The sequence below is a fragment of the Neophocaena asiaeorientalis genome, unplaced genomic scaffold, assembly GCF_003031525.2.
Source record: "Neophocaena asiaeorientalis asiaeorientalis breed wild unplaced genomic scaffold, Neophocaena_asiaeorientalis_V1.1 scaffold325, whole genome shotgun sequence".
In the NCBI taxonomy this organism is placed as follows: domain Eukaryota; kingdom Metazoa; phylum Chordata; class Mammalia; order Artiodactyla; family Phocoenidae; genus Neophocaena; species Neophocaena asiaeorientalis.
In genome coordinates this window covers 1018338-1040968 of record NW_020172742.1, presented here as the reverse complement: position 1 = coordinate 1040968, position 22631 = coordinate 1018338, and the positions used below count along the sequence as shown (strand labels likewise).

At 46.0% G+C, this 22631-nt stretch overlaps 1 protein-coding gene across 2 annotated transcripts in view; it reads right to left on the bottom strand.

Moving 5' to 3' along the window:
• The window catches only part of LMCD1 (LIM and cysteine rich domains 1), a 57933-nt gene extending 35750 nt beyond the window's left edge, over window positions 1–22183 (bottom strand). Inside the window, exon 1 of one of the 2 annotated variants that reach the window (XM_024740666.1) lies at window positions 22037–22183. In XM_024740666.1, coding sequence (XP_024596434.1) covers window positions 22037–22078 — 42 coding nt within the window. In that variant the 5' untranslated portion in view covers window positions 22079–22183. The remainder of the gene's footprint in view (window positions 1–22036) is intronic. The other variant, XM_024740667.1, reaches the window with a different exon arrangement.
• Between the last annotated feature and the right edge of the window lie 448 nt (window positions 22184–22631).

Below are 22631 nucleotides of genomic sequence, written 5' to 3'. Positions count from 1 at the left end.
TGGCTCAGAACATGGTAGCCACAGACAAGAGTGCGCACAACCGAATGCTGGCAGTCTCTCTCCTTTTCCAAATTTCCATCCTGCGCCATCTGACCCACGCTCTCTACGATGACGTGTAAGTCACCATGGAGACAGGTTTGGATAAAGTGCCCCCTAAAACCACAGCGAGTCCCAGAAGCAGAAGCAACATCCTCGTCTACATTAGAGGTCATATCTGGGGGCAGTGTGTGTGTGTGTGTGTGTGTGTGTGTGTGTGTGTGTGTCCAAATCTACTGTTTCTCCCCACGTTTGCTGCTTGGGAACTTCTCTTCCTCTGTCTGGACAAGCACGGATGTGAAGAAGTCTCTCCAATTAGGAAAAGAGACTCTCTTTTCCTAAATTGTGCAATGAGGATAAAAATGCATAGACTAAACAAATTCAGATGAGCCCTACTGATCTAGTGCTTAGAATTCTGTGCATGGAAAACTTTCTTTCTGGTTTTAAAGACCAATCCTATTTAAAGTGACAGAAAAGGAAAACATTGGGTGGGCGACGAACTGATTGCAGAAGTGGCTGAGTTGCTAGTATTTTAGGGTAAAGACTCAATTATTTTTCCTATTACATGTGTGTGTTGAAATTTATCCCATGGACTGGCTGTGGTTGGAAGAGTTAGTCTGAGGGATTTAGCTCAGGGTGTTAGGAGTGTCTGGTGTCCCAAAGAAAGTTGTTAACAAATGCCCAACAAGAGTACTTTTCACTCCTATGAGAAATGGTGTTTCATCTGGGTTTTGTTTTGTCCATCAAGATAGTTTGTACAGGTTCAGCTCTAGGAGAATTTGGGGTAAAATATACCATGTTCTCCTTTGCTGTCTTTTTTTTTTTTTAAGTTGAATATAGTTCCCTGTGCTATACAGTAGGACCTTGTTGTTTATCCGCTTTATATACAGTAGTTTGTACCTGCTAATCCCAAACTCCTAATTTATCCCTCCCACCCCCTTCCCCTTTGGTAATCCCAAGTTTGTTTTCTATATCTGTGACTCTATTTCTGTTTTGTAAATAAGTTCATTTGCATCATTCTTTTTTAGATTCTACACGTAAGTGATATCATATGATTTGTCTTTCTCTTTTGGACTTGCTTCATTTCATATGATCATCTCTAAGTCCATTCATGTTGCTGCACATGGCATTATTTCACTCTTTTTTATGGCTGAGTAGTATTCCATTGTATATATGTACCACGTCTTCTTTATACATTCTTCTGTCGGTGGACACCTAGGTTGCTTCCGTGTCTCGGCTATTGTAAATAGTTCTGCTATAAACATTGGGCTGCATTAATTTTTTGAATTAGAGTTTTCTCTGGATATGTCCCCAGGAACTGTCCCCTTTCTCTCAATACATCCATGTTTAACAGGTAAAATTAAGTTAAGATCAGGGTGGCCAGGAAGGAGCATTGAATTCACGAGTGCTCTAGGGCACGTGAAAGGTGAACAGGAAGCATGGCGGGCCCAGACCCTTTGTGGGGTAAGGAGCCTGCTCCTTCTGTATCTCCCACATCAGCTGTCCCTGAAGTGGGTCCCAATCATCTACTCAGGCTCCTCGATGAGCATGTCCCAGGAAAGTTCTAGAAACCACCATCCAGTTCCTCTTCTTGCTTCCTTGATTTTCCTAGACTAGGTCCCCTCCCCCCTCCCCCCTTAAGTTCCTGACCGCCATATACAACCATTTACAGAATGTTTCTGATAATTGTAATCACTTATTTGGTTCTGTTCCCCTCCGGGGGAGGAAATGATCGGAGATCCCCATGGTTCGCATCATGTTAATCTGGCTATGAAAACCAAGTAGGAAAACAAATCCATATGTGGACAGGGAGATATAAAATGAAAGCCTTCTCTGTTTAAGACCCTGCTTTAGCCTCCCCTCCCCCAACCCTTGTCAGAAAAGCCTCACTGATTTGAGGCTGGTTCCAGAAAAGCACGAATGCCCAGACCCCCTGCCTTTGGGGTGGCTGGTTCTAAAACCGCACTCCACCCCCAGAGCTGACCCCACGCTCAACCGGCTGCCTCCTGGAAGTTTCCCCCCGATGAAAAACGAATTATTGCCGTCGTGATTGCCTCAGCTATCTGGCCTGCTTGGCTGAGTCTATTAGTAATGTCTGCCTTGTACCACATCATCACTTGGCAGGACGGTGCGGACACCGAATGCTCAGGCAGCCACGATAGGGGATTATCTACCCCTTTTTTCTTTGCCTTCTTTCTGTCTGCCTTTTCGATAACTTGACTCTTCTGTGTTTTTAGCACTTTCATCAAAAAATAATCCAAGAGGCGACAAGACTCAAATCAGGACATTTTTCAAGGGTTGGCAGCTCATGGAAAGGCCTGACAGTAAGGCTGTTTGGACCGAGTCGCTGTAGCAATTCTGTGAACCAATTGAAGTGGCAGGGCTCCTCTCTCAGCTGGCACCGCCAGAGCCCTTGCAAGGGAGCAGCCTTGAAATATTCGCAGAGTATCCTTTATTACCTTTCACAGGTGATGGGGCTGGGGTCGCTTCGAAAAAGAGCAGTTCTGAGGCGGGGGGCAAAAAAGTCCCATATCCTAAATTCAGCCGCTGACGGCTGGGGGCTGGATCTGTGTGACAGCTATGGAAAATCTAGGGAGTCGTCAGCCCCGGCCCAGGACTCTGACTCCTTTGTTTAACATTCTATTGGCAGGGCGGAAAGCAAACCAGCCTCTTGGGCTGCTAGCTTCTCGCTGATAGCTGATGTTTACGTGTGGTTGTATCCAAAGCGGGTCCACAAATCTTCTGTGTGGGGGACCCTGCTGGACTCAGGTGATAGGATTTTTAGGACTGAACTCTTATTTCCCTTTGACTCTAGCTCCCTTTCAACCAACTGCAGACGCTGCCCAGGGTACCGTGCCTAGCGCATCGCCAAGCACAGACAGATCAAACCAGCCCGGGGGCAAAACCCTTCTCTCCCGTTTTTGAGAATCGCCCGTTTTTAGAAAAGCCCGCCCATGATCTGAACATGTCGCTGGCTGCTTACTTAGTCAATGTGAGGAGAGGTCCTCCTGCCTCTCGCCCGGCCCAACCCCCCCGACTTTTTAATGGACCTTTTGAGACACTCAGCTTCCCAGAGCATGCGCACTGTTTCTTCAGCTGTGAAAGGGATTTCCACAGGGCAGGAGCTGACCTGGCATTTCTTGCCTAACTTAAGTGTTTCCAGAGGCTCCGACACAATCTTTTTTTTCCTTGGAGTTGTCTTTTTTCTTTCTTAGATAGGGCCTGCCAGCTTTGGGGGAGATGGAAGTAAAGCCCTTGCTAAGCCCCTTGCTCAGAGCCAGAAGTTATCCAGTCCTCCTGGGAATCTTATTTACAGGTTTACGAAGTAGCTCGGGGTGGGGGTGGGGGGAGTTGAGATAAAAGAAAATAAAGTCCTTGCAGGGAGTCTTTACCGCCCCCCGCCCCTTTCCCAAATGAGAGCAAGCTTGGTGCCCCCAGGTTACCCTCGGAGGTGAAAATCTCACTGGCTGCGTGGTTCTTAGGTTTGGACCCTTAGTAGACTCTTCCTCAAGTGTAAAACTGTAAGCTTGAGGCTGGCAATATTTACTCATTATATCTCTCCAGTTTTCCTACGACTCTCCTGATTTTAGAGGCCTGGTGTCTCGAGAACAGCTTCCTGTAAGGGTGTAATTTGGGGTGTGTGGTTGTGTGCATCTGAATTCTGAACTTGCAGCATCACTGAGCTTTCCAAGGATAACACACTGTTATTGGGGTTAATTTTGGAAACGGGGGCGGGGCACTTAGCAAACCAAATTGGAGAATTTTTTATCTTGCCTATCTGAATCTTAAAATCTTAAAAGGAAATGCGCGTGTAAATGTACAACTCTGTTATTAAATGTCTGAAGGCTTTGCTTATATAAATGATTCCTGCTGGGAATCTCACGGTTAACGTATAGGACAAGGGAAGCATTGAGACACACGTTTCCTTCAGCCAACACTGGTGCCTTGATGGAAAAAAGCACTTGTGTTTTTGGGTGGTGTTTTTCATGAGACATTTTCTTGGTTTAAATCAAGTATCCTTCTTATAAATGACTTCTCTCTTCTCTCTTTATTGCTATTAAAACTAACATTAAATACACTTTCAAATATTTCATCCTTTCCTTGATTTTCCCCCTACATAAAGCACTAGTTGTCCATGCTCTATAGAGTTGAATTCAGCGTTTATAAAAACCTGACACGAGAAAATCACTGATTCTTAGAAAGGGAAACACCTTAGAGAGGGTTTAGGCCAAGTTTTTCACTTTTATGAAGCAGAAATTAGCAGATGGTCATTCACTTTGCCACTTTTCAAGGTCCCACCTTTGAAGGTCATGGAACACAATGAATATGTAAAATCAGAGATACTGAAGCCAAGTTCCTTTCCAGAAAATTATCTCTGGAGTAAATTTAGAATTATTCATTTAACCATATGCCCTAGAAAAGATGCCAAATTCCTCTATACCTCTAAGCCAGCCCATATGCAGTTCCCTCTGCTTGGACCATCTTCCTCATCTCTCTCCCTTCACCTAACACACTCCTGTTCGTCCTTTAGCTACCCCTATCACAGGGTCTTAGAAAAGGCTGTATCTTGTACTTCTCTGTGGTACCCATCATGATTGTAATTATTTAATCATGGATATAACTCTTTCATGTCATTCTTTCCTGCTGGGCCGTAAGTTCTATGGGGGCAGGGTCCCTGTGTGTCTAGTTCATTTCTCTATCACCAGTGCCTTTGGCAGTGCCTTGCACATAGTAGCTCCTCAATAAACATGGGTTTCAATAGCTTCCTTGGTAACGCTTGCTTTCAGTTTTGCCTTTGAGCGATGCTTCTTGGTGCCGTAAAAGCTAACACATGATAGAGATCTTCCATTTGAGGCGGCTGTCTGCAGGACAAGTTGGAAGAAGGTCCACCCTGGTTTCCTGTGGTTTCCAGAATTCTAGCCTCCCCTGGTCACCCAACCTGCCTGGGCAGCCATTCTCCGCTCCCCTCACTTGCTCCCCTCCCTCCTCCAAGGTTCCAGCACTGGCTCTGGTCTCCCCTTGGTTCTCAGGATGCTTCTCTCTTAGGCATCAATCTGCTCAAACAGCTTCAACTCTTCCCTCCGGCTCTTGGCATCATTTCCAGGAGTGTGTTCAGCTCCTGCAAACTCTCTGTGGATCGACTGATGGAACTGCCAACTCACCTCCTTTGCCACCCAAACCCACTGGTTCTCCCACGTTTATGGAATCCCTGCTCATCCAGTCACCTGGACCTGCGGTCTGAACCCTAGTCAACTGCTGGAAGAAATGCTCTTCTTACCGGGCGGAGGCTGGCTTTTCCTCCTTGAGAGGCCCATTTCTAGTTTGTGTCACCCCTTCTGTAGTGGACCCCAAAGGTAGGAGATGTTGCCCTGATGGGAGGACCAGTTTCTGAACCTTCTGGAAGGGGACTCACTAGAAGGAGAGAGAGTCAGACTTCTCTAGAGAAACTCAGAATGGAGCAAACGCAGGCTCGTCCATGAAACAGAACATATACAAGCACAGGGAACTTGTGAAAACTCAGGCCAATCGGGAGAGTCACCAAGTTCTGCAGACTTTCCTTGGCATTTCTAGGCTTGGCCCGTTGCTTCGCAACAGCCCTTCATCTGCTCCTGCCCTTGACGTGATGCGCCGGCGGAGTGCTGGCGGAGCACCATACATGTTGGAGTTGAACCTGAACTCCGGCTGCTTTCTTCACTGCCTGTGTGACCACGGTGAGCAGTTCCTGCTCTCTGAACCTCGAGTTTTTAAATGCATCACCTTTAAAACGGATAATTCCTACCAGCTTCATGGGGTTGTTGTGAGAATCCAGTGTGGTAATTTATATAAGAGATACTGAAAATTGGCAAGTGCTGTAGAGATCAGGTATTATGAAGTATTAGGTGTTTATGAAGCCCTATTTCCTTCTTCCTAAATCCTATCCTCAGTATACCATCTGTGTGGTTGTTTACTTACAATTTTTCTTCAAACAGATCACTTTTAAAAAACCTATTTCTTAAAGAAAACCTTTATCCCTAAAATGTATAAAAATAGGAATTAAGCCACAGACGTAGAAAACAAATTTATGGTTACCAAAGGGGAAGGGCGGGGGGGAGGGATAAATTAGGAGTTTGGGATTAACAGATATATACTATTGTATATAAAAGAGGTAAACGACAAGGACCTACTGTACAGCACAGAAAACTATATTCAATATCTTGTAATAACCTATAACAGAAAAGAATCTGAAAAAGAATATATATACACACACACGTGTGTGTGTGTGTGTGTATAACTGAATCACTTTGCTGTACACCTGAAACTAATACATTACAAATCAACTATGCTTCAATAAAAAGTTGTTTGTTTTGAAAGAATAGGAGGTAGCCATAAAAAATACAATAAATATGAAACAACAACATTAAATTCTAGCTAATACTCTTGCCGTTGTAAAGCTCTGAACCTGAGGACCACTGTCCATCTGTTCAAAGTGACACTGGGCAAGTGATCCAGGTGTTAAAGCCATTTTAGCACCAGGTGCAGAGTTCCTCCTGGATATAATCCAAAGGATGAAAGAACTGAAAAGGGAGACAAATTCTGACTAATGTGATTCAACATTGTTAATGCATGTCTGGGTACCAACTCAATGCATCTGTACCCAACAGGTTCATGGCCCATAGTCCTGGAACCCTGTAAACATGTTCGGTATAGATGAGAAATGGTTTAGAGGGAAGACGGGGACCTGAACATTTAATTCATGTTCATCACATTAGCTGTGTCACTGTGGCAATTTACTTCATCCCCCTGAACCTCAGTTTACTCATCTGTAAAATAGGACTTGCGTAAAGATTAGGAAGAAACTATGTAGCACGATGCCTGGCACGTAGCCTGTGCTTGATAAGTGCAGTTAATATGCCAAGTGCAAGGGCAAGGCTTCCGTTTTTGCCCCACATACCAAGAGCAGAACTGGTTCAAGTTTCTGGTGATTTGGTTCCGAGGAGTATGGAATGACTAATAAAAGTGAGGAGAAAATGTGGGGCCATTTTTCTACTCACAGAGTAAAAAAGAGAATTAAAGTGATTAACTGGACCATTCAGATCTTCAAAAGATGGGAAGAAATAGCAGCCAACAAAGCAATTTCACCCAGCGGAGCTCTGAATAGGCTTATCTACTCTTTCCAAAAAGCGTTCATGGTCAGCACAGTGTCAAAGGCTGGGCTAAAACTCTAAAGTACTGAGAGGTGTTGATATTAAGCATTTTTAAAGAAGGGAATGCCGACTCTGAGCCTTCAGGATGAGAAGAAATATGATGGGTCCAGGGCCCTTCTCAGAATTTCTTGCACTTCAAAGAGCATGTGCTTGGCAGTGATTCTGCCACTTTCCTGAGTTTGTTAACGTGGCTGAGGGAAGGCAAAACTCTTAAAATCCACACAGATGGAACTTTTCCACTGGCTCTATTTTGGTATAAATATTCATTAAGGACTAGAAACTTAAAGTAGATATCGGCCTGAGCTATGAGTGGTTTGGACTAAATTTCAGCCAGTTTTCAGGCGTCCCTCTGGATCTTATCTCTCAGGAGGGCCAACCCTTCTGAGATGCGGCTGCCGTCGCTTAGAGGTGCCAGCCAGCTTCCTCCCCAGATCAGAGAAATCACTGGAGTTTGGTCTCAAGAGACTTCCAGCCAGAAACAGGGGGCCTCAAGGTTCAGATGAAGGTTTCAGTTTGTTGTCTGAAGGAAGGAAACAAATGAAAGCTTGGCTCATCTGCCATCTTAAAGTCCATCCTTTTATAGATGAGTTTGAAGGAGGATAATAAAACTTGGGACCAGACTTCAAAAGTTCCGAGTCTGCTTTGGAACGGTGCCTTCCCCATCCCCCTCAAGAAGGTTTTAGATTAAGCAACGTGTATGGGGCTGTGGAAGAGGTTAATAGTCTCACCTACTCTATTCCATGTCTGTCTGTGTCCTCCGACCCCATCTTCTCTCTCCCCCTTTCTATCCTCTCAGGATTCCTTGTCTCTGTCAGGAAGGAGAACCAACCTGCTCTCACTTCTTTTGATACCTTTCCTTCTCTCTCCTGTATCCTGATTCCATCCCATTTCCTTTTCTGTCCATAATATTACTGAGCCCTTACTGTACGCCAGCCTTTCTGCGGTGACACAAAGGAGAATTAAGACACGATCCCTGCCCTCAAGGAGCTTACTAATGGAGGATGTAGGGACAAAAAAGATGTTACGGGACAGGAGTTAGGCGGGTGGGACAGTGGTAATGTGTTCCAGGACCATTTGGGAAACTAAACGTCCATTCAGTAGGAGAGCAAAATCCATGCTGGGAGTTCAGAGGAGAGAGAACTTTGTCTGCACTGCCGGCTTCATGGAGGAAGGGCACTGAGGAATGGATGGGGCTTTGGCCCATGGAGAAGAAGTCCTTTTAGTATGCGAGTGAGGAAGAACAAGTGTTTTCAGGGAAAAATTGACAGATCAGGTTGGGTAAACAGAAGGTTGTAGTGATGGATAAGGCTGAACAGGGCCCCATCACGCAGAAACTTTAATGCCAGACTAAAGTCACTGGAGAGATTCTAAAGTGTCCTAGTGGCAGCTCCCTGGAACAAAGCTGTCTGTTACAGTGGTACCTCCCCGGGGCTGAAGCAAGAACTCAGCCCTCAACCTCTTTGTGCCCACATCCTTCTGCTTGAATATGCAGCCCTTTCCAGTTATTTGTCAGATATTGCCTTGATTATTTTCTAACAGTGCTTCAAGGTAAAATTTACATGCAGTAAAAATTCAGAAATCCCACGTATTCACTTGAGTACTTTATATGTATATCCCCTGGGACCACCATCCAGATAAAGAACACTTCCTGTGCTCCAGAAAGTTCCCTCATGCCCCTTTCTAGTCAATAACAACCTCTTCTTAGCCACTGTTCTGACTTCCGTCACTGTAGATGGGTTGTGCCTGTTTTTGAATCTCACGCAAATGGAATTAGACAGTAGGTCGTCTTTTGAGTGTGAGTTCTTCTGTCCAACTTATTTAAGATTATCCGTGTTGATGCATATATTAGTAGTTGTTTTAATACTAAGTAGTTTTCTGTTGTGTAGATGTAAAATAATTTATTTATTCATTCTCCTGTTGATGAAAGTTTGAATTATTTCCAGAGTTTGGCTATTATGAATAAAACTTCTCCAACTACTCTTGTCCAAGTTTTTTGGTAGACATCTGTGCTCCTTTCTCATGGATATAGACCCTGCTGGGTCACAGGGTAGGTGTATGTTCAATCTTATTAGAGGTTACCGAACAGTTTTCCAAAGTAGGTGTGTCATTTACATTCTCCCTGGCAATGTATGTGAGTTCAGCTGCTCCACGCCCTTATAACACTCGCTCTCAAATTTATTTATTTATCTTTGGCTGCGTTGGGTCTTTGTTGCTGCGCACGGGTCTTCTCTAGTTGTGGCGAGCGGGCGCTACTCTTCATTGCGGTGCACGGGCTTCTCTTGCTGCAGAGCACGGGCTCTAGGCGCACAGCCTTCAGTAGTCGTGGCGCATGGGCTTAGTTGCTCCGTGGCATGTGGGATCTTCCTGGACTAGGGCTGGAACCCGTGTCCCCTGCACTGGCAGGTGGATTCTTAACCACTGCGCCAGCAGGGAAGTCCCTCAACACTTGCTCTTGTCAGTGTTTAATTTCCTCCTTCTGTAGGGTATATAATGCTATCTCATTGTGCCTTTAATCTGTGTTTCTCTGATGAGTCATGAGGTTGAGCACCTTTTCCTACACTTATTAGCCATTTAGACATCTTTTTTTGTGACACACCTATTGAAGTCTTCACCTATTAAGAAAAATGGATTGCTTTTTCAAAACTATTGATTTATAGAGGTTATTTATCTATTTTGGGTTATAGTCCTTTGTCAGATATATGTACTATGAATATTTTCTCTCTCTGGGTTGTCTTTTGATTCTTAGTGGTATCTTTTAATGAAATCGAGTTAATTTTGATGACCAGCTTTTGTATTTATTTACTAAGCATTCTCTCCAGATGCAAGAGTCATAAGGATATAAAACTTAGACTATTTTCTTACTGTTCTAGCGTTCCAAAGAGTAATAAGCTATGACAACGTTGCAAATCATCTCTTAAAGCTTTTCAGAAAGATATTACCCTATTTACCAAGGTTTTCTTCTTTTCCTTCATAGCTGCCTCTGATTTCCTATTACCCACCCCCAACCCTTACTTTTGATCAATCAGGTACTTTGCATGTGGAACAGTGCTGATTTTTCATGAGTGTTTATGATATGGGTTTGGAGTTCTTCCCTTAGTGATTTAAAATTTCCTATTTCCTTTCACTTGACATGTCTTTCCACTTAAAAAAAAAAAAACTATCTTCCAAGGAACAGGATAGTTTGGTGGCACAGAAGTGGCCTTCCCTATTGGGTGAGGATGGAAGTACCTACCTGGAGGAGGTGACACACGTCCCAAAACTGATGCCAAAACAAAAAGTGGGGGCTGTCTGTGGGCCATGTCACTCAGTTAAAAGCATATTCTAGGCCTCCCAGCAGGTAGGAAGTAAGCCAAGAAATAGATGCTCTGACCTCAGTCTTGACCAATGTGTAGGACTTGGTTAGTGAACCAGAACCAGAATGTTAGAAAAACGTGGCCATTGCATCCTTGAACTAAGGAACTGAGAAAACAGAGAGAACCAATGGGGAGTGGTGGGAAGTTGCAGAGAGAGAGAGATTTTAGCTCAACATAAGAAAGAGCTGTCTAATAATTAAAGGGGTTCAAAAAAACCAGATCTCTTGACGAAGTTTCAGTGGTTGCCAGTGGTTCTTACAGCATCTGGCGCTCTGGTTCGTCTCCCATTTAAGGTTTTGGATAGGCTACTTGGACAAAATAGTTTTGGGTTTTTTTTGTTTTTTGCGGTACACGGGCCTCTCACTGTTGTGGCCTCTCCCGTTGCAGAGCACAGGCTCAGGACGCGCAGGCTCAACGGCCATGGCTCACGGGCCCAGCCACTCCGCGGCATGTGGGATCTTCCCGGACCGGGGCACGAACCCGCGTCCCCTGCATCGGCAGGCGGATTCTCAACCACTGCGCCACCAGGGAAGCCCAGACAAAATAGTTTTTAAGTCTTTCTGAACCTGAGATGCTAAGACACCCTGAATTCTAATCCTAGCTCTTCTACCAATTACCTCTGTGACCTTGAGCACATGACCTAACCTGCTGGATCTCTCTCCTTCTTTGTTAACAGGGAAGTTGACCCAGGGAACCTGTAAGGCCCGTTCTACCTCTTAAAAATTAATTCTAATTGCTGAAATATACAGTATAACAATTATTCAAATAAGGATATGATGATTTCCTTTGTGATGGTCTCAGCCCTGGGCTGGGTCCAAGGAAAGGTACAGGGTGGTGACAAGAGCCGTTCTAATTAGCGTGAATCTTAGTGTAAGGTGTGTTTTCTCCACAGGCTGTTTGGGCCTGTTGGCTGTGAATGAGGACAGACTCGAGGAAACACAACTTTTCCATCAAACCTCACCTCTTTGTCAGATCCTTGCAAACACAGGGATGATCCCCAGAATTTCATTTTCCAGATAACTGGCAGGGAATCATCTGGGATTTTTATCCCCCCTCTGTTTAACGTACCACAAGCAACTGAAAAAAATCAACTGACAACACTCATCCCAGTGGCGTTTTGATATCCAAACCATATGGTTTTCATTTTGAGGCATCACCTGCTCAAAAACATGGCAAGAAGAGACCCACAGTCTCAGACCAAGTCAGAAATCTGAAGAACGGAGCAAAAGGAATTGTTTTGATGCAAGAGTCTGGATCTCGTTACTCAAGTCTCCATATTTCGAAAGGCTGATTTTCCTCCTCGCAGTTTATCAAGGAATCCTCTGTAGGATTTCTTTTCCTCTAATTACCATTTAAATGACTTGGGAATTGGAAGGTGAATAAAACATGGGGTGGACACACCATCCTACGGTCGGTCTTCTGAATTGTGTTTTCACATTCTGCTCACAAGGACCACGTGCTGAATTTTGCAGAGGGTGTGTGTGTCTGTCTGTGTCTCTGTGTGTTCCTTTCTTTCCATATATGTTGCATATCCTCAGTTAACTTTTTGTTCCTCACAACACAAATCTACATCTTCCTGCAAAACTTCGAACTGACTGGGGGTGAGCCTGCTGGAACTCCTTTGCTGAGCTTAGGAGTCTCAAGCGTGCCAGCTGGCCGGCTCTGCTATCCTATCACCCCCAGGGGTTTTGGTTGAGAGGCGAGAGGAACAAGTTCTCATACGAGAAAGTTACAAGACATGCCTGATGGATGGATGGTTACGTAGGAATGTATTTCTCTGTAGTTCAAGATGGGTGATATTCCCCAAATTAGAAATCAGATCAGATGGAGAATAGGCGTCTCAGACTTGGAACGCATAAAACTGGCCTGTGACCCGATCCCATTACTCATTCATCCTTGTCTTTCAACACGCAGCTCAGATGCCGCCTCCTCGGTAAGCGTTCCCCGACCTCCCCAGGTGAGGTTAAGTACTTCCTCTTCTGATCTCCCTCCCTCACTCCCTCGATTGTACCTCTGATCAAGGCCTTTGGCACTGCTTTGGTTCTCTGATGGCCAGACTGGCTGTTCTGTCTCTCAAACCATCAGCCTCTGGGATTTCTTTCCTTTTTACTTCTCCGCTTCCCAGCTCAGTCCCTGGCTTATAATAATTACATGGAATACGTGCTTGCACAGAATAAATTCTTAAAGTCAGCCAAATCAGAGGTGGGTAATAAGTGTCATCAAGATAATGTTTCCATGCTCTTTACCATTTCACTCTTATTGGCTGTTTCAATAGTGATGATAATTCTTGTGTAACACACATTCATAAGTTGTCAAATACTGTGTTAAGAACTTAATAGATTATTGTTGTGACGACAATTTTTCGGCCCACTTTACAGATGAAGAAACTGAGGCTTAGAGGTAATGTGATTTATCCAAATAGGAAACACGTGGCAGAGCTGGGATTTGAACCCAGTTTGTCCATTCTAAGGACCTCAGATCTCAATCCACTATTATTGTGTGTGTACATGTGTGTTTATATATGCATACATGTGTATATTTGCACACGCATGTGTGTAGAATACCGTTAAAGCTTTATGTCGACAGAAGTCTTAATCTATTTGAGCCCCTTTGTCTGATATGGAAGTGTCCCTTCTCAGAACCATGTTTTAAATGCACAAATTAAAATATGTAGGATTACAAAGGAAATGAATATTACTGAAATTTACCAATATATAAAAACAAATCTGTAATTTAGTAACATACGGGCCTTTGTTAAATTAATTAACAAGACCAGCCGTGGATTTAATTACTGTTATTTCAGAATGAGGACAAGCATGAGTGGTATGCCCGGCATTTCTCTTGGCTGTAATAGGATTATGAAAACATCAGATTTCCATCGGTATGAAGGGAACGGGGTCTATTTCCAGTTATCATTTTCTCACTTAAATTGTCATATACAAAAACAAAACAATAAAAGGCATAGGGGATGCTGAACTGCCAGGGCTTTTGTCTTCATTTATAATGGAAGGAAACGCTATATTTCAGTTAGAGGTTGGGTATATAAGGATGCAACAGTTTTCTTAATTTACGTCCCTCAATTCTATCCACGGATCCCTGGTTAAAAACCTCTCCTCTATCTACTAACAAGATTAAAAACAAAATCTCCCTCCCAGACTTCCTCTAAAATAAGCCTCAAATGCTGACCCCTCCCCCCATCAGAGCCAGCCCCCTTAACAAGGACACTGGTGGCCACAGGGCCAAAGCTGGGGTGGGGAGCACAGGTGTGCCTTGGCAGGTGGGTGGCTCTCTTCCAGGATGAGGGCAGGGCTGGGCTCCACGTTCCCTCCACCTCTTCCAGTCAGAGGATTAGCCAGGACAGTCACCTTGGTGGGCAGTCTCGTGAATCAGTACGTGGAAATGCCTCTTAGTCATATAGCCCAAATAGACGCTACCTTCTTAAGGCAGGTTTCTTATGGAGCATTAGTCAGCTCAGAGCTCTCACCCCATGCTCCTGCCCTTTGGTGCCTCTGACACCAGCACCAGGAAGGAGAGAGCCTGGGTTGTTGAGCTGCCTGAGAACATGGGCTGAGCACAGACAACCGGTCTACCGCCAGTGGCGAGGGGGCTGACGGGGCCGCTGCTTACCGGTGGTACGTGAGAGCTGCCAGTAGCCCTTGCCTGAGACTTCTCTTCACTCAGTGCTCTGTTTAAAATGCAACAGCTGGGGGCAGAATTGTCATACTGTTACACTGTAGAGATGACTGAGGTTGGGAGTGGCTCAGATGTGTGCAGTGCTGAAATCTGAGGGTAGACAGCGAAAGAGGAGGAAGAGGGGTGTGTGTGTGAGATGGGGGAGGTCAAGGAACACACAGAGTGAAAGAACACTGCCGTTGTTTGGTTCTTCTCTTACCGTAATGTAAAACACATTGCACTGGACTCAAGTTAACATGGCAGGAACCAAAACTTTCTTATTCATTGCCCTGTACTGAGTGCTCAGCACATAACAGGTACTAAATAAATATCTGCTAAATGAAGAAATGGGTGACTGTTACCCTGTCTTATAAGCAAGACATCCGAGGCCTTGGCGAGGGTAAGTGCCTGGGTCAGATCACCCAGCTGGGGCTAACGAGTGGTCTCAGCCAAGGGGAGGGCTGCTTTTTGCAAGTGTGGCAACCACACACCCAAGGCAAATTGTTGCCATTGTCATGATTTTTGCAGATGATGTGACCAGAGTCTATTTATGGCCAGGTCTAAGTTTAGCTACAAAGAGCAGGTCCTGCAGTCTGATACCTTAGAAGCCACCTGTGACGTCAGTAAGCTGAACTTGGTCTTCCACGTTCTACCACTTAACTACCTATGGGATTTCTGCACTGGGCTGATGAGAGGGCATACCAATAGCAGGAGGCAGTATTATTTTCAGAACGTACTACGCATCCAGGCACTTTACCTGCTTTATCTCATTAGACTCCTGCTTAAATATAGCACTGTTATTAATTCTCTTTCTCAAATGAGGAACTAGAGGTCCAGAGAGGACAAGCAACTTGGTTGCAGACCTAGGAAATGTCAGAACTACGTGTCACATCTAGATCTCCATGCTTGCAAAGGCTGCATGTTTAGCCACTTCTCCAAATGGCCTCTGAACCATGTGGCCAAAGCTACGTTCACAGCCAAAATGTTCACCTGACCTTCTGAGCTTTGAAGGTATGAGGGGGACACGAAATCAGGGTACCATGGCCATGGAAGTGACAGAAGAGAGAAGATACCCTTTTCTCCTTCATTCTTAAAAGATGCTGTGAGTCAGTGCATCTCTGCTGTGTCACATGTAAATTTTGGATGTGACATTTCCCCCCCATGTCCCATCTGTCACATGAAGAGATTGACCAAGCAGATCACTAGATCTGTCTCAGCTCTTTTATATAATGATTCCTTCACATTTTCTCCAAAGATTAATTTTAAGGACCCCATGTTTTAAAATAGGAGGAGGAAAAAAAAATCAGTCCATACACATATCATGTGGATTTGAAACAGCCACCATGGGCTGGACCGTGGCACTAACTTTGTCCTTCAAAAGAGTGACTTGCCAAATACAGCCTTTGGTTTCTTCTCCCTCGGCAATCTTATTTCCTTTTAAAGCATGTCCTGGTGGGGGCTTGGGCTGTTTTGCTTGGTCCTGATTCCCGTGTTATTGGGTAGACCGTGAGTCAGGCTGACCAGGCACGTAGAGATACACATTCCAGAGGCCAAGCTTATCCCCAGGATAGAATTTCCTGGAAGCTCTGGAACTTGGATCTCTAGGATTTTTTTTTGTCAAGTATCATTGCTTCTTCAGTAATTTCTGGATGATATTGTATGATTCTTTAGATTGTCTCTTTACCAGCTTTCTCTCTAGACAGTTCTATCAGACTTCTAGAAACCCAGGAAGGGAGAAATCTAGAAAGTCCTTCTTCTCTACCTGGGAAATAGCTTTGACTTGGCGTGGGTGATGGTATACACCTGGTCGTGGCCGAGAAATAGCAGAGAGGCATAGATGCCTGGTAACCTTTGGCAAATGCTGGGCCATTCCTGAATCACACTATCAGTGTGTAGGAAGACCTTGATCTCTGTGTGAAGCCTGTAGTAATAATCCTAGTCCTTCACCAGATTTCTGCTTCTGATGAAAGCCTCTGGTTTCCTCCTGTAGTGGAAAGAGCTTCAGTTTTGGAATCAGAGAAGACCGGGTATGAGTTCTTAACTTGTCATCATATGATCTTAGGCAAGTCATTTAAACTCTTAGCATTCATTCACTCATGTGTAAAAAGGATGTTAATATTTTTGCACAGTAGTCCTAAAGGCGAAGAGAGATAGGATGTGCGAAGACATCAAGCATCCCGAGTGTACTCAAAAGACATCTTTCCTTCCTTTCTTGTGCCTTTCCCCAAACTTGTCCATCCTAACAGAGAACAGATGAGTCTTCCTGCAGATCCTTAGGGGACAAGAGCCCAAATGGATGATGAAAGTAAGACCAGCACATCCTTTCTGAGAAAACATGTAAACGCTTCTCATATAAAAGAGCAGACAGCGAGCAACTGGATTTCCACATCAAATATTTAGGCTTGATACGAAATACAAGTTTCTGCCACTAAGAGAGTCTTGGCCCACATAGGAGACCTGACTTCTTGTTTTACTCTTTCTAGAAAAGCTATCTAGACAGCATTTCTGGAGCATCTGCAGATCTGTGCCATGGATATGTGCTCAGCTCCCAGAATGGGTTCACGATAGCCCCAGTGTTGGGTTCACGATAGCCCCAATGTTGCGTTAAGGAAATAGTTCGATCTTGAGGGTCTCCTGTACAAGTAGCTAGTGGCCCTGTATCTGGTGGAGTCATGGCAGCTGCCAGCCAGATCCTCTTCCTATTAGCAAATGAAAGGGAAGAGGGGGATACTTCCAAACAAAGCCACTTAGAGAGCAGCAGCTGTCTCTTCTTTCTGGAGGTCCCAAAAAGCTGTTCCCCAATTCTGCTTTCAGTGGAACTGAGTTTTAGTCCTGTTTTCCCATAATCATGTGCTATTTGGGAGACACTGTGGTATCCCGGAGAGGTCAGCGGACTGCAGGGGGAACGAAGCCCAGTTCTCATTCAAGGTCGGCCACTTCCTAGGGAAAGTGACCTACCCAAAGTCACCGGTAAGTGCTTGCGGTTACTGTAATGACTCGACCCCCGACCCAGCCAGGAAACTTCTCTTATGATACATATTTAAATGGTGTCGGATGGACACTGGGGAAGTTGTGCAAGTTGGAAGGAAAGATTCTCCTTGCCACAGTCAAATGGAATACCTCTTGTGGAGCCCAGTTAACCCTAGTGGGGGGGGTGGGTGTTACAGGAGGAACTATTCCCTGAGTTCTCTGCTCCTGACTTACCCTCACCGTAAGTAGCAGGAGCGGAGATGGGAAAGGAAGATGCACATGTGAGTCTGTGCACCTGTCCCTCCTTCCTGGTCCCCAGGCCTTTGCTGAATCTAGCCCATTCTTTTTCTCCCTCGTCACCTTTAGTCAGTTAACATGGAGAGAAGATCAAACTACGGGAAGATCCGTAAGGGATACCACGGGATCCAGAGGGGAATACCAAAGTCATTTTTCCCCTGTCCTGCCTGTAGAACTGTTGGTAAGCCCTGGGCCGGGAGAAGGCCTTGGAGCTGAGATGGCTTAGAATAAAGCCAAGACATGATCTGTGAGGTACCTTTCCCTGCCTTCCACCACCTCAGGGGGTGGATGCATTGGTGAAAGTCAACTGTCAACTGCAACCCCATATATTCGGACGTGTCTGCACAACATGACAAGCCTCTGCAGCTTACAAGCAGTGGCTTCAGCATCTGTTTGGGGAGATCTTTAAGAAGGACTTGGATAATTTCTTTCTTTCTTTCTTTCCTTTCTTTCCTTTCTTTTCTTTCTTTTCTTTCTTTTTTCTTTCTTTCTTTCTTTCTTTCTTTCCTTCTTTCTTTCTTTCCTTCTTTCTCTCTCTCCTCATTCTTTCTCTCTCTCTCTTTCTTTCTTTCTCTTTCTTTCTTTTTTTTTTTTTAATATGGCTCTCTTTGGGCCAAGTTGCTTATACACCTATGGGCATGTATCCAATGGCTTGGCTATTAAAGTCTTTAAGTGACAGCTTAATATATTTCTAAGATGGAGGAAGCCAAGGACAATTCTCGAGGAGCCGTGTTGATGTTGGATCGGCTTGCCCAGGCAGTGTGCCAGCAGTTTTGCACGCGGCAGGAACTGGAGGTGAAAGCAGGAAGGGCTGAATTATGGAGGGGAGGGCAGAGCTGGAGGACAGGAAAGCCAGGAGGGACGTGATGTGGAGAAGCGTGGAGGGGGACGCCCAGCTGAACCTGGCAATGCACTAGGATGAACCATTCTTTCATGCTCCTCTGACATGGTGCTGAGGGGTGAGAGATAGAACCCTCTGGAGCCGGTCCACTCACAGTCAGCAGTGAACATGCTCTCTGATCTTTTAGTTCTAGTCCTTTCCAAACTCCTGCAAATGGCTCTTTGGCAGCCAAGGGGTCTGTATTCTTACAGAGCCTAATGGGCCCTGGCCCACCTTCTTAGCAATCTCAGAGAAGGGGCTTGACCTGTCTGGGTCTCAGTTTCCTAATCTATAAAGTGAAAAGAGCTCTGTGTCTGCTTCCAGGCCTACCATTCCAGCACTCCAGAGTGAAATGCTCAGTGACTGGTGATCTCTGTTGTGTAAGCAGATTTTGTATCTGTTGGGCTAGAATGAAGACAAGGTCATTGGTCATTGCTGTAGGTTATCAAGGCTGAGCAGCTGGCTTTCGCTCAGCCGAATGAAAATTAGTTACTCCTCAGATGGGCCAGTCAGCTGAAGAAAAAAGAGCACGTCCTTCATTCCCCAGAAGACTCCTTTCAGCAATCACACACCCACTGAAATACACAACCACCGACAGTAACAATGGCTAAATCTATTTGCGCTCATGTGCTGAGTCCTTTGTACGCATCAGCTCATTTCACGATCACGGACCCCTTGGGAGGGAGATGCTTTTAGTGTCTCCCAATTTTCAGATGAGGACGCAGACTCAGAAGCTTACCCGAGAGCACACAGCTAGTAAGTGGTGGAGCTGGGATTTGAACCCAGATCTGGTTACAAGAATACTAACCGCTTAATAAACAAGAGAAGAACACATCCACAGTGGTGGTTGATTCCACCAAGAGAAACGGCATTTGGCCTTCCAGGCTTTTTGTTACCAGGGCATGGTGGCTAGTTTCTGATTCTCAGGGAAACTCTCCATGCTAGGAAACCTCTTTCCCAGTTGAAAAACAAATCATGACTCAAGAGCCGCCAACGGGAGCATTCGACTCAGCACAGATGAGAGGGCGTAGGGAACTATTTCTACGCCCTGCCACGAACTATGGATGTGACCCACGGCCAGTCCCCCTGTCTGCCCGGAATTGGATAGATGGTCTCAAAGCCTACTCCAGGTTTGGGATTTTATGTTCTGTCTCTTGAAGATTTTTTTTCTGACTTTCCAGCTGCTAGGGATTCCCTGCAGCACCCATCCCTTTGGGGGCAGGGCAGTGGAGTCAGCTTGTAGCCCATCTGAAGTCATTTCTCATTTTGTAAATAGGTCCCTTGAAGCTCTCAGGGGCTATGAAATTGTTTCAGAATGCCTAAGTGTGATTATGCCTCCTGAAGCCAAATGTTAGCAAACCCCCCCGCTGTTGCAGATTTTGAAAGTAAATTATGCAATAAAAGTTGTACAGCAGGCTGTTGACGTGACCCAGTGTTTAATCACCGCTGTACAGCTCAGGAAGTACAAGCTTTTACAAAAGCAAGTGGAGCTTTCCCCCCATTCCCTTCCCTTTTCTTGACTTTCTGAGTTGATGACATGGGTTAATCAACCAAGTGGTCATCCTCCTCTGTCACAGTCCCAAAGGGTAAAAATCCCCACCCTTTCATCTCTACCCACCACATTCTTCCGCTAAGCCTGTAATTGGATCTAAACGGAAAATAAACGCTTTGCAGGCCAAGGAAGTTGGCACTAGAGGGTGACAGGTCGGAGACTGTGTTCCACCTCTAATCCGGATAATCACACGCTCCCATGCAAAGGAAAGTAAAAGCAAGCCTTCCTCCGAGTGGTGGCCGGGGCTTGTGCTGAGGAGGGGTGTTCCGTGTATCCTGTTTCCCTTCACCCACTCACCATCCACTAGCTTGTAGTAAAACCACTGCGAACCATGTGATTTTCCAGTGGACGGTGAGACGCTGCCCCTTTAGCTCTGAACTCTTTTACCTTGGCTGAATTTGGGGAGGGAGTTCAGACACACAAATATCCCGGTTGCCGCCACAAGTTAGAAAACAGTAACGCACAAATTGTACTGTCCGAGAACACCATGGTCTTAGCCCGTTCACTTGTAGTTGATTGAGTCCTGCTGTGCGTGGCGTGCTGCATCAGGACAGAGATGAGCGAGAAAGGTTTGTCCTCCAGGAGTTTACAAAGGTGGGTAGAGAAGTGAGAGCAGTGCGTGCCTGACTCACTGGAGGTAGAAATTACCGGGTATCTTGCCAAGGTCTAACATGCGGTGAGAATTCCAAAGGAGGAGAAATGACTGGATTCTGCACATAGTCTGGCAAATGCAATGGGGGCAGGTACATTCCAGAGAGATGCCCTGATGAAGTCTGCCCTGGTGTACACATTCAGAAGGGTCTGATGCACTGCTCTGTATGCGAGTCTGGGGCAGGCCAGCCATGCAGTGGCGTAGCTGTAAATCAGATGCGTGAATCCTGCACCTCTAAGTGGCTGGCTTGCATCTTGATTCTGACATAGGTTTTTTTTTTTTTTTTCCCTTCTCATTCTACTCCTGCACCCCCCCTCCATCCCCCCCGCCCCCCACGCCTCTGGTAACGGCAAATGTCTAAAGACGAATTTGCCCTGTAAGACCAAGTTCTCTTTGGGAGATGACCCTACAGGGTACCATCGCTGTTACTGCTTCTGTGAGGGAGGTGGGACCTATCATCCCTCCATGGGAAACAAGGGAACTGAGGCTCAGAAAAGGGACTCGGTTATTGTGATGCAGCTAAAAGGTGGCAGGGCTGGGGTCTGGATGCCAAAGGTTTTCCTTAGGCTTTGCTGCCTGCTGGGAGCAACTCTCTGTGACGCTGGGCCTCAGCTTCTCCACTGGTCTAGGCTGTCTCTCGGCTTCCTTCTAGCTCACAGGTCCTCTAAGCCTCCGGCCTGTGCCCCCTCCCAACTGCCTGCAGGTGCCCCCTCCCAACTGCCTGCAGGTACCCAGTAACTGGCGGTGGTTGGAGCTAGGGCACAGCTGCAGGCCCCTCAGGCAGTAATTCACCCGTGACCTTCTGGGCTCCCGGCCAGCCCTTCTTGAAAGGGAAACGTGCAGACCCTGGGGACAGAAATTAGTTCCCGTGTGCTGGAATTGCTGCCACTGCCAATATCACCAACTAAAGAAACTAGTGTGTGTGTGTGTGTGTGTGTGTGTGTGTGTGTGTGTGTGTGTCTGAAAAACACAACTAAAGAAACTGGTGTGTGTGTGTGTGTGTGTGTGTGTGTGTGTGTGTCTCTGAAAAACACAAAACGCTAGGATGACAGCAAAAAGGGAGATTCCTTGTGAGTATATATAACCCCCTCCCCAAACCTTCACCTCAATCACAGGAGGGGGAAGGAAGGGTCTTTCCCCCCCACTACAGACCAGAGAATTACCATTTCAGAAAAAGTTTTACCTTATTTAAATTTTAATTAGCATCATCAGAGAACTAAGATCCTTGGCAAAAACTTTACACGACGGCCTTTAAGAGTAAAATTTGGGGGGGTGTGCCTGTTAGCTGAAACATGTATTCCCAGCTTTTCTATTTTCTGTTAAGTCTCGGAATTTAATGAATTTCCTTCTCCTTACTTCTAGGTAAGCCGCCTCAAACACAGAGGAGAGGGAAACGGGAAAAGAAAGAATCTGGGTAAGTACAGACAGATCGCAGCTCACCTTCTGAACTCCTGGGTTGAGGTCCATGGCCACCTTTGCCATCCTCTTCTGGGGTGGACAAACAGCGCCTGGCTTCTCAGGCAGAGGCGCGAGGGCGCGCAGCGGGGACAGTGGTGGCTGAATGGCCAGGATCGCTGGCCCAGGGCGAGCTCTGCTCGCAGCCCGGCGCGGCGGGGCCCTTTAATTGGAGAGCGGGACTCCCTCTAAAACCTCGCCAGCCAATCGGCGCGGGCGCTCGCGCTTGGCCAGCCAATCCCAGCGCGCGGCTCCCCCCTCCCTTCGGTTGGTCTGGGCCCGGCCGGGAGGCTGCAGCTGAGTGAGCGCTGCCCTTACGTCAGTGGGGCCGCGGCCCCTGCCTGCCCGGGCGGCGCACATCTGTCCCTGAGCGGCAGGAATCCGTCCCCACGCCCTTCTCCTTTAAAGGACAATGGGCAGAGGGTGGGGCGGGCCGCCGGCCCCGCGATCCATTCAGGTCAAAAGGGAGAGTGATCAAACAGGAAGGCTCGGGTATTTTTAGTGAGCTGGGTCCAAAAATAAATGCTGAGCTGTGTTCCCCTGCCCACCCTTTCTGCCTTGTGGTAGAGGGGTGGGCAGG